Source organism: Polypterus senegalus, chromosome 9, assembly GCF_016835505.1.
Source record: "Polypterus senegalus isolate Bchr_013 chromosome 9, ASM1683550v1, whole genome shotgun sequence".
In the NCBI taxonomy this organism is placed as follows: Eukaryota; Metazoa; Chordata; class Cladistia; order Polypteriformes; family Polypteridae; genus Polypterus; species Polypterus senegalus.
Genome location: NC_053162.1, coordinates 169,011,833 through 169,024,040, shown reverse-complemented (window position 1 = coordinate 169,024,040; position 12,208 = coordinate 169,011,833). Strand labels below are relative to the sequence as shown.

Below are 12,208 nucleotides of genomic sequence, written 5' to 3'. Positions count from 1 at the left end.
AACCTTTCTTCTGGTACATTATTTACTTGACCATCTCAGTATTTTTCCTAAACCAATTCTTATATTTCAGTAACCATCAATTATATAGCGCCTATCTATCTATCTATCTATCTATCTATCTATCTATCTATCTATCTAATTATTATATAGTGCCTTTCACATCTATCTATCTATCTATCTATCTATCTATCTATCTATCAATTTATCATTTAGTGCCTTTCACATCTATCTATCTATCTATCTATCAATTTATTATATAGTGCCTTTCACATCTATCTATCTATCAATTTATTATATAGTGCCTTTCACATCTATCTATCTATCTATCTATCTATCTATCTATCTATCTATCTATCTATCTATCATATAGTGCCTTTCACATCTATCTATCTATCTATCTATCTATCTATCTATCTATCTATCTATCTATCTATCTATCTATCATATAGTGCCTTTCACATCTATCTATCTATCTATCTGGATTGCAGCGGTGCCTCAGATTCCCGCAGGGCAGCATTAATGCAGAGTTCTTTGACTCAGCTCTGTTGGGTTCCATGGGTGCCACCAGGGTGTGCTGCAGTGTCTGGGGAGCTCTATTTCACCTGGAAGTGCTTCAGAGTTGCCTTGTGATGTCACCAGAAGCACTCCCAGGGACCTGCCTGCCTCACATGGATGAGCCAGAGTCAGGTGGAAGTTGGACGAAGCCTGTGAGGAGGAGTGGAGGAGGCAGTGGAAGAGTGACCGGGAGAGAGAAAAGATGACAAAGAGTTCCTTTACTGTCCTTATTGTATTTTACGTGTGGCTGTGGTTGTGGGAAGCTCTTGATAAGGAAGAGATTCCCACAATAAAAGACTCTTTGCACTTTTTAACTTGTGTCGATGCCTGTCTGTGTTGGGTGTTTGGGGAGCTGGAGCTCCCCCTGGTGTCCACACAATTTAAATGTTTTATAGTGCCTTTCCTAACTATTGTATCTATCTGTCTATCAAATAGTGCCTTTCATATCTTCACTCCAGCAGGATGCATTTCCAAATACAGTCAGATCCAGAAAACCCGCACTTGTAGACTTTGCAAATTGCAATGTGCTTGCAGTAATGCAGGATGGCAGTACTTCCTCAATTCTCAGTGCTTCTGATATCTGCTGAGTGTCTCACTTATGAACACATTTTGTGATGAGTCACCTTTTGTCTGGTTTGTAAACTAGTGAGACCACCACAATGGAACAGTAAAGAGCTGATCTGACATTATAAGTGACAAGCATGCCGAATTGTCAGGCGGGTCTGTTGCTGTGCTGTGCAACATCTCGGGTGACTTGATATGTAGTTGCGGTTAAAGTATTATTCATATTATTCATATCCATATTGTTCTTAATGGAACATTCACTCAACAGAAATTCGCCCCCTTACCCTAAAACATTTTTGGTTTTCTGAAATTTAGGCATGCAGAGGATGGAAAAAGTGATGCCAACCTTAAAAGTTCAAATTAACACATTTATTAAAAGGAAATGCTTTTTCGCCCACAGATTCTGATTAGAGTCCCAAAAACAGAAACAAAATGAACACATTTCCGTAGAACACTAATTAGCCTTAAAATGTTTTCCCCAGTTGAAAAACAAAGAGGCAAAGGTGCAAGGTGGTCTCTAACAACACAGCTGGAGTTGAACCAAAAACAGCAGCGCTCATGTGTAGTGGTACCATACCTCGAACGTAGAAGGTCTGTGACTGGTCCGTCCACAGTTTGGGTGGCTGCTCCTCGACGTTCTCCACCACACATTTATAGGATCTGCCTGACTGAGCCAAGCTGATGTTGTGAAGAATAAACGACAAGGTGCAGGTGCTGATGTTCCTGTCGGAGTCTGTAATGGAGCAGGTGGGCTTCACCTCCCGATTAACGGTGTCATTCTCATACCAGTAAGCCCGAAACCATTCTCCGCGGCGGCGGAATGAGCAGCTTAGTGTGATGTTGTCTCCAAGGACTCCATAAATTGTCATCGTCTGATGGGGCAGTGAGAGAAACTCGATGTCGTTGTCTGGAGGAAAAGATAAAGATCAGAGTGCGGTCTTTATCCACCTGTAATCAAACCCACTAAGCCCAATTGTGGCGAGTGCATGGCAGGAACAAAATCGGGACAGGATGCCAGATTCTCACAGGGCATTGTCCTGCACCTTCTCACACCCATTCCTATGAGGCCAGGTTGGTGTCCACCATTACTGTAAAATCCACATGTTGTGGGGGGTTTGGATCGCACCATTCAGAAAACGTACTTAGACATGTGGAGAACTTGCAAAGTCCGCACGGATGCTGGTGGCCAAGCCCAGATTCTGTCTCAAAGCTCTGGGGCCACTGCCTGCTACAATAAGCAAATAAATCCAGGCGCAGGCAGCGATCGCCACACACAATACATTCACTTCATGATATTCCTGCTTTCTCAACATTTAGAAAGCTAAGATAAATTACCTGATATCATTTTATGATGAAATGCATTAAGGCATGCATTAAACATGTGGGGGTACGGTGGCGTGGTGGTTGCACTGCTTCTTTTTGGCCCACTTTTTTTTTTTTCTTCTCCATGGTCCTAATACGCCTCCCTACAATAACACCCACATATTGTGTCTACACTTTTGTGTGAAGCAGCTTACACTTCATAATCCATCCATCCATTATCCAACCCACAATATCCTAACCACAGGGTCAAGGGGGTCTGCTGGAGCCAATCCCAGCCAACACATGGTGCAAGGCAGGAAACAAACCCCGGGCAAGGTGCCAGGCCACCACAGGGCACACACACACACATACCAAGCACACACATGGGACAATTTAGGATCGCCAATGCACCTAACCTGCATGTCTTTGGACAGAGGGAGGAAACGCACGCAGACACGGGGAGAACATGCAAACTCCACGCAGGGAGGACCCGGGAATAAAACCCTTGTCTACTTTCTGTGAGGCAGCAGCGCTACCACTGCGCCACTGTGCCGCCCAAGCAAATAAATTGATAAAATAAAAAGAGATAGAGGGAAGAAGAACTTGGCTTAGATTGTGGAGCTTTGCTTTTTGCAAACCCCTCATTGTGGTCGTGAACACTTTATATTATTTTTTTTATCTTTTATTGAATTTATTAAAAGCATGTAAATTCCACACAATCAAAGGTACTTGTGGACTAAAAAGACGGCATGACAAAGGATGAATTCATAGCATATTTATTGGGATAAAAAAAAAATATGGAAATTTACAGAAATTGGAATATTATAGAAATACATACGTAGATTTGGAACTTATTATTATGTTTCAATGTTGAGGCCAGGCGGCATGGTGGCGCAGTGGTAGCGCTGCTGCCTCGCAGTTAGGAGACCCGGGTTCGCTGCGTGGAGTTTGCATGTTCTCTCCATGTCTGTGTGGGTTTCCTCCGGGCGCTCCGGTTTCCTCCCACAGTCCAAAGACATGCAGGTTAGGTGGATTGGCGGTTCTAAATTGGCCCTAGTGTGTGCTTGGTGTGTGGGTTTGTGTGTGTTCTGTGGTGGGTTGGCACCCTGCCCAGGATTGGTTCCTGCCTTGTGCCCTGTGTTGGCTGGGATTGGCTCCAGCAGACCCCCGTGACCCTGTATTCGGATTCAGCGGGTTAGAAAATGGATGGATGGAATTTTGAGGCCAATGTCTAGCTTTTATGTTGAATGCCATTTCGAAGATATTGTCTGCTACTTTTTTGAGGAACATGAATTCCATCAAGTACGGTTCGGTCATTTCTCGCCTAGTCCCTCTCTCCCTCTTGTTTCGCTATTTGGCGCTGCCTCAAAGTCTCTTGATCGTCTGCGTGTGGACTCCAGTTTCTGGGTCGATGAAATTGTACTTGGCATTTCACAGTCAGATGCTGGAATCCTTGCCTTTCAAACTCATTTGTCACGTATGCCTTCCAGGAGTCGGAGTTTTATATGATTCACTATTTGCTTACTAAAGGTGGTGAAACTGTGGTCAGGGACTTGTCTGAGAAAATATTCCCCAGTTTCTCGGCAGACACCTCCAAAAATCCACTGCTGGAGAGGAGCTCACCCCGTGTTATGTTTCCTTTTGCTGAACAGGCTTTCGCCAACTTCAACAATAGGGTTAGGTCCACCTAATTCCATCCATCCATCCATTTTCTAACCCGCTGAATCCGAATACACGGGGGTCTGCTGGAGCCAATCCCAGCCAACACAGGGCACAAGGCAGGAACCAATCCTGGGCAGGGTGCCAACCTACTGCAGTACACACACACACCCACACACACTAGGGCCAATTTAGAATCGCCAATCCACCTAACCTGCATGTCTTTGGATTGTGGGAGGAAACCGGAGCGCCCGGAGGAAACCCACGCAGACACGGGAGAACATGCAAACTCCACGCAGGGAGGACCCGGGAAGCGAACCCGGGTCTCCTAACTGCGAGGCAGCAGCGCTACCGTGCCGCCCTCCACCTAATTTACCCGTCCAAATATTCATTTCTGCATGGATTGGAAAACTAGGAGTATGCATAATGTTTCCATCCATCCATCCATCCATCCATCCAATATCCAACCCGCTATATCCTAACACAGGATCATGGGGGTCTATTGGAGCCAATCCCAGCCAACACAGGGCGCAAGGCAGGAACAAACCCCGCGCAGGACACCAGCCCACTGCGGTGCATAAGGTGTGCCCTACCTGTTCTAGTGTTGTCCTCCGTGGGAGAGGTTTCACTGCCGCCCGTTTAGCACACAAGTACCACAAAACTAAATTCAATTCAACCTCCAGCAATGAGAAAGAGAGGAAGGTCATCAGCCGGAGTTAAAACTTGTGGTCCTGAACACTTTAGAGCAGAGATTCCCAAACTCGACCCTGGCGACCCCCTGTGGCTGCTCGTTATTTCCCAGTTTCTGTGTTTTGGAGTCAATGTAGAAATTACAAACTAAATTTGGTAGATTTTGATTAATATGTAATAAGCATTTACTGTATATTGGAAATATGTATTTTTTAAGTTGTTAACAGTATTTTCAAGCACAATTTTCATTCTGCTTTTCCAGGTGTTCTGTTTTTTTTAATTGATCATTTACTAATTAGCGAGTCTGACATCGAAGTCGTTGCTGCTTTCATCATCCCGGGTGTCAATTGTCACTATTAGGGTTAAATGAAGGGAGCAAACGATACAAGAAAAGGGGAATATAATAGGAAAACAACAAAAAAGAGTTCAGCATTTAAATAGAAAATAGAAATATTTCTAAACCTCTATATGCCAAATACTGTACCACCGACTCACTCATCACGAAATCTCCCGAACCATGAAGACTTGGGACTTGAAATTTGGAATGGAGGTTACCCTTGGCCCATAGGTGCTCTCTAAGAAATGGTTTTAAAAATGTGGTCCAAGCGTGAAATTTATTATAGTTTTTTGGACCCGTTTGTGTGTCTGCCCGCTTTTCACAAGTAACGAATTTCGATTTTTTTTTTTTTGTACTATAATTTGCTTGAACATTCCGTTGATTTTGCGACTTTCTCATCGCGCTAAGTATTGTAGCGACCCTGCAGTCAGCGCTGCCGGAGTGATGCATTGTGGGAAGGTTGTACGTTCACTGCTTTTTATAATGTTTTTCCTGTTGTATTTATTAATGTCTTAACTTGTAAATAATTGTTGTGTTGTGTTCAATTAGTTGGGTGGGTTTGGGTCATCGCCGTCCGGGGTTATTTATTTTGTAAAAAGTACCGGTTATGTGAAATGTGTCTTCGTGCATGACCTTGACCATGGCAGTGCAATAATGTCGAGCTTTGTTTACTGGCTATCTCTGAATAAAGAGACACAACACAACACAACACAACACAACACAACACAGCTGTTGTTCATTGCTAAAATTTTATCTAAGCAATTAATTCCGAGACACTCGGAGTCGTGCGGTGTATGGGACACGACTGCTCGTTACTTGAGAAGCTGGGTACAGCTGCGTGCTGCCGAGATACTCGTAGTCGTGCTGTGTATGGGATACGAGTGCTCCTTACTTAAAGAGCTGGGTACCGCTGCGTGTTTAACGCTGGCAATTCGCTAGCCGACAGCTTGGGAAAGGTGCACGGCAGCGATCGGCTTTGAAAAACTTCAAGACTCGACCCCAAGTCGCTACAGTATCATAGTTCGCTTGCGGTGCCGATTTATTAACGCGAATCCAAGAGAGACTCATCGGGCTGCGGGGCCCTCCTCACTCAAGCGTCTGCCTCGGGGCGTAACCTTAACTCCACTTAGCTGGCGAACGAGAGAACTACGTAATGGATTTAGATCGTTTTTTCTATAATTTGCTTGAACATTCCAGTTGATTTTGCGACTTCTCTAACTGCGCTAAGAATCATAGTTCACTTGCAGGAGTGATTTATTTCGGGCTAATCTGAGACAGAGGCTGTGGCCGAGGGGAGGGGGAAGAGGGACGTCAGGAGTAGAGAGCTGGGCAGGACCCTCCTGACTGTCCTGTTCACTAATATGCAAACGAAGCCACGGGGGATGGCTAGTGTCTTATATATACACACACATACACACAAGTATATATATATATATATATATATATATATATATATATATATATATATATATATATATATATATATATATATATATATATATATATAAACATAAACTTGTGTATGTGGATGTCAAACTTGATGAATCCAATTCCGAGTCACGGGTGATAAGTCTGTCCTGTCATCTGCACTGGACGCTTGTGTTTTGTTCTTTTTTCACACAACACAGTAAACACTTGTCACTATTTTTTTATAAAGTGATTGTGTAAAATGTCTTCACTGTTTTATTTCCTATATGGGGTTATAGATGGTAAAAAGTTTTTAAAAGAAAGGACGAATGATGTAACGACCCTCAGGCTGTGGGTTCTCAGCCTTTATTTCTCTGTTTTTCATCCTGCACAGCACTTGACAATAATACACAAAAGCAATTGAAAAATAGACACGTTCATTCATTTCATTTATATGTACTTATTTGGCTGACACCTTTTTCCAGAGCAACTTACGAGGTGTGGCAGAAAAGTAATGAGACTGTTTTTTTTTATTTACCAAAGTTTTTCTTTTTTTCAAACATCAATGTTATCCCCTTCAAAGTAGTTCCCTTGGGCAGCTACACACCGATGGAGACGTTGTTCCCACTGTTGGTAGCAGCGCTGGAAGTCTTCAACCGGTATGGTCTTCGGCATATCCGTTACACTCTTTTGGATGTTTTCTAAAGTCCCGAAATGACGTACTTTGAGGACATTTTTCAGTTTAGGAAAAAGGAAAAAGTCACACAGACTGAGGTCAGGTGATTAAGCGGGCTGGGGAACCACAGGAATGCGTTTTTTCGATTGTTCTGCTCAATTGTGAGGTTTTTCGGCACCATTTTGGCACAGACCTTTCCCATGTGCAAATGTTCAGTCAAAATTTGATGAACGGTAAATCTGTTCAAATTTAATTGTTCACTCAACATTCTTAATGTTAAACGACGGTCTGATCTCACAAGAGTGTTCACACGTTCGATGTTTTCATTGGTTTTCGAAGTTGAAGGAAACTTGAGCTCGGGATAAAGAATGTTCCCCATAGGCCTGTTTTAACTTTTCAAACGTCACACTTGCCGTTTAATGGCACAACGTTGCTCCAAATTCCGCTGTTCCATTTTGCGTGACGCACAACCAAAAACACAGCTTCGCTAATAGCAGTCACAAAAATCACGTACACTGAAAAAAGTATAACATTGATGTTGTTCATTCAACGTAAATTTTCTCTTTCAAGCAACTTAAGATTAGTCATTTAGTGTCGTGGCTTGAAATATTTGGTTTCAGATCTCAATCAAAGTAAAAAAAATGTTTCTACCAAAGTAAGTTATGGTGGAATAAATAAACGTAAAATCCTATTTTAGTTAACCTAATATTTTAGGTTGTTCGTGTGCTGTGCGGGAGGGGCCGTTTGTATTTTCTTCCAGTCGAACTTTCCAGCGTGTTGGCTTTCCAACTGCCAAAAAAGAACAACTTAAAAAATAGATTTACTTCAGTATAAAACAAGTGAATTGCACCCAATCAATTATTATTGTGAATTTCCCCTTGGGATTAATAAAGTATCTATCTATCTATCTATCTATCTATCTATCTATCTATCTATCTATCTATCTATCTATCTATCTATCTATCTATCTATCTATCTATCACTCTAAATGATTTGCCTCAACTTAAAAATTGTGGGATCAATAAGCTAAAAAGATTTATATTGGTTCAGATTGAAAATATTAAGTGTGAATCATTATCTTAATTATTTTAAGTTGAATGGAGGTTATACTTTTTTCAGTGTAGTTAACGGAAGGAGTTGAAACTCGCACTGAGCTATGGGAGGGGACTGATACACGTGCTCTATCAAGGAAAACAGCGCAGCGCTGCCAGATCGCTTGCAGTGTTGCCAGTCTCATTACTTTTCTGCCACACCTTGTAAAACATTTATGATGCAATTGACACATTCAAAATTACAAAATGATGACTTCTACACACATATAAAGTATGTACACACACACACATAAACCATACAATTTTCCAAGATGACTTAATCCCACGCAGGGTCACTGGAGCCTATCCCAGCCAACTGAGGGCACAAGGCAGGAACAATCCCATGGACGGGGTGCCAGTCCCTCACTGGGTGAACACACACTGGGCCAAATTAGCGAGCATCTAACCTGCATGTCTTTGAACTTTGGCACAAGGAGAACATGCAAGCTCCATGCAGGGATGACCCAGGATGTGAACCCTGTTCCCCTTACTATAAGGCACCAGTACTAGCACCGCGTCGCCACATTTATATACTTCCATTCTTCTGTTATAATGAGGCCAGGAATATTTTAAGGCACCCATGTACCTTTTAAACAAATAATTTCAATATGATTCCCTCAAATCGTTCAACAAAGTATAATCTGTGCAATTCCCCCCTACCCGCGTTTCCCCTCAACTCCCATTTTCTTCTTCCTTTCCTAATTAGCCAAAATTGAAACTCAGACAACGCCCAGCTTATGCACTACCAGGATTTTTCTTCCTTCCACAGGCACTTGCTTTTAGTACACCTGCTAAAGTGATGGTATCATATTTAATGGACCGGATGTAATTTATTTTGTATTTAGCTTGGAGGTGGGATATCCCTGCTGCATTTTTCAACCGTCAACTTCTTCTTTTCTCCTAAGTGCTGATTTATGATTTATTATTTTCAATAAACTGGCAAACCCGTGGCACACCATACACCACAAAAGCAAACTTTTCTCCTCTACAACACATAATTTCATTAAATATTGACTTATTTTCAGTATGTTAAGTGAAATGGCAATCAATGAATGAATCACAGGGTGATGGGGTCCATGTACAGCTGGGCAGTTAGGGCAGACTTTGTGTGTAGTCAAAGCTGAAACACTGCAAAGAAAATGTAAGTGAAAGTGGACAAGCAAAATGGTTTATTCAAAATAATGGTTTTAGACCAAAAAGTTTTTGTTATTGATCTCAGTTATTATACTGATTAAACCAGGGAACTGTTCTGTGCTTCTGACAACATTTTAATGGTTTAGTTAAGTGCTAAGTAGATTTTACAATGTAGATTTTAATTTACGATAAAATCTTAATTTGGGCGGCACGGTGGCACAGTGGGTAGCGCTGCTGCCTCACAGTTAGGAGACCTGGGTTCACTTCCCGGATCCTCCCTGCCTGGAGTTTGCTTGTTCTCCCCGTGTCTGTGTGGGTTTTCTCTCCCAGTCCAAAGACATGCCGGTTAGTTCAGTGGTTCTCAACCTGTGGGGTGGGGGCGCGAAGTAACAAAAAGGGGGACGCGAAGATGTGACAAAAAGAAAACAATAATCAAAAATATGAAAATAAATCTGTTGAAACCAAAGCAAATTAACTTAAACTACATTCTGATACTAGAACAATAAATATAGAGTCAGATAAATGTCGATAAAAGTTAAGTAGGTATAATAAAATATGCTCCTACATTTCAAAAAAAATGTTGGGGGGCGCGATTAAAACTGTTATGAAAACTCGGGTCGCAAATACTTGAGAAACGCTGGGTTAGGTGCATTGGTGATCCTAAATTGTCCCTGGTGTGTGGATGTGTGTATGTGTGCCCTGCCTTGCACCCTGTGTTGGCTGGGATTGTCAGACCCCCATGACCCTGTAGTTAGGATATAGCGGGTTGGATGATGGATGGAAAATCTTAATTTCTATTGTAACGTGCTACAAACAAACGACATTTTTTACTGTGCAATATACAGCTTCAAAAACTTAATATTTGTAATCCCAAAACTGCTGTTGCCATTTTTTATGGTAAAATTCTGGTAATCACACCTGACAGGTTTTTTTTTTTTTTTACCATAAATGTACTTTTTTTTCTGCAATGTACGAGATACCGCACAAGCCAGTAACGGACCCTAAAGTGCCATTAATAAACCAGTTTAGGCTGCCCTAACAAGAACAACAATAATAAGTTTTCCTCATTATAATACAACGGCGCCTTGCAGTGAATCCACTTGACTTGAGCGCTGAGTTTTCATCCTCTTTCTCTGTCTCTATTTAGTATTCGTTTGATCAGAGGTTGATGCGCTTGCTTCTTTCTGAGCAGCTCTTCTTTTCTTCACCCTAGCGGCGCGCTGCTTCTCTTCTTTTGTCGGCATCTTTTCACATTTAAAACTGATTAAGTCAGTGTTTGTGTTGCAATTATTTAGAAAGTTTCCTTAATTTTTCACTTAAGATGGCACTTGAGGCAGATTGAAGACTTCGGAATGATTTAAGATACGAAGAAGTAGGGGAAGTGACGGCGAAAGTGGTAGGGAATGAGAAGGGCGCCCGTACGCATGCGCCTCATGGCTGCCCTGCTGGCCGCTGCCGAGAGTTAACTCTACAATAAAATAAAATAAAAACAAAAGGAGGAATAACCTTGGAAAGCGGAGAGTAGGCGTCAGGTAGTATATGTGTACCAAATTTCAGGTCAATAGTTCAAATGGTTTGCGAGATACAGGTGATTTAAAATCCTGGACAGACAAACGGACAGCCACGGTATTATATATAAAGATACTTAATTAAATCACGTTTTCCTTATTTTTTCTATCTCAAATTTCCTGCCCAGATATGTTTTCTGGAAAAGCAGTTCCTGCGAAATTTACGCTGCAGCTGAGCCTCCTTGTTAAATCCTGGACTGTATAGCACAACGCATTAAAACACAGGCTGTTATTTAAGCGTCGCCAATAAGCCGAAGACCCCACTTTACTGCCTGGGCTCCATTTCATCTGTGAGTGCCTGTTGCGATGTCGGGACATTTTTAGCCTCATTAAAACCTGAACGGGATTAAATTAATAATAAATCGGTTTATGCCATTTATACACCAATAATTGAATGCAATACTTAAAGCGGAAAAACCATATTTGGACAACAGTCAATTAGTATTCGCGGGGCATTATAGTTTCGTAAACTTTCAGTATTTCTCAGATGTACATATTTCAGATGATTTTACGTTGACAGACGATAAAAACATCGCCGAGTGAGAAATCTAAACCAGCCATTGCTCCGCATCATTACTGTTGAACGTAACTCGCATTGTTAGAACTTCTGAAGATTCTTTCCTCACTTAATTACACTTTACTCAGCAGAATACTTTTTACATTCAGTTATCTTCACGCTTAATTCTAGTCTCCCAGTGTTTTCCGTATATCAAGTGCCAGGACATTTCGAGTCATTTACAAACTGTGGCTTGGTAGGCTTTGTGAAATTTTGATAAATGGATAATCATATAGATTTAGAGCAAGAACTTGTATCCTTCTTTCACTTGGAGTTTTTATTTATGTAATTAAGTTACGTATGCATGTGACACCACATACTCGCCTTACGGATCAATGTTGTCTTCTCCATAATGAGAAGCTAATAAAAGTAGCGGGCCGAACGGGAAGTGAAGGCACCCCATTAAGACTGTGACCGACGTGAAACAGTGCAATGTGAAACAAGCTCTTTACCTTGTCGTTGACCTCGCGAAGGAGCAGCGAACGTGAGGGCGAATAGAAGCAACATCGGTGGTCTTCCCTTGCTGTGACAAGCTCGTTGGATGGAGTACAGCAGGTTTTTGCGTCGATGCTCCGCTCGTGGCGGCTTCAAATCCGAGTGCACTTGACAGACGCTCCCACGTAAGAGACACTCGGGCGAAGCAGAATATTTAAATCTGAAACATGAAAA

The 12,208-nt window shown here is 41.9% G+C and overlaps 1 protein-coding gene across 1 annotated transcript in view; it reads right to left on the bottom strand.

The window, feature by feature from the left end:
- Window positions 1-12,208, bottom strand: part of LOC120535957 — a 42,572-nt gene extending 30,364 nt beyond the window's left edge. The window contains exons 1-2 of the mRNA XM_039764189.1: window positions 11,992-12,208; window positions 1,697-2,026 (exon numbers count right to left, since the gene is read on the bottom strand). Coding sequence (XP_039620123.1) covers window positions 1,697-2,026; window positions 11,992-12,046 — 385 coding nt within the window. The 5' untranslated portion in view covers window positions 12,047-12,208. The remainder of the gene's footprint in view (window positions 1-1,696; window positions 2,027-11,991) is intronic.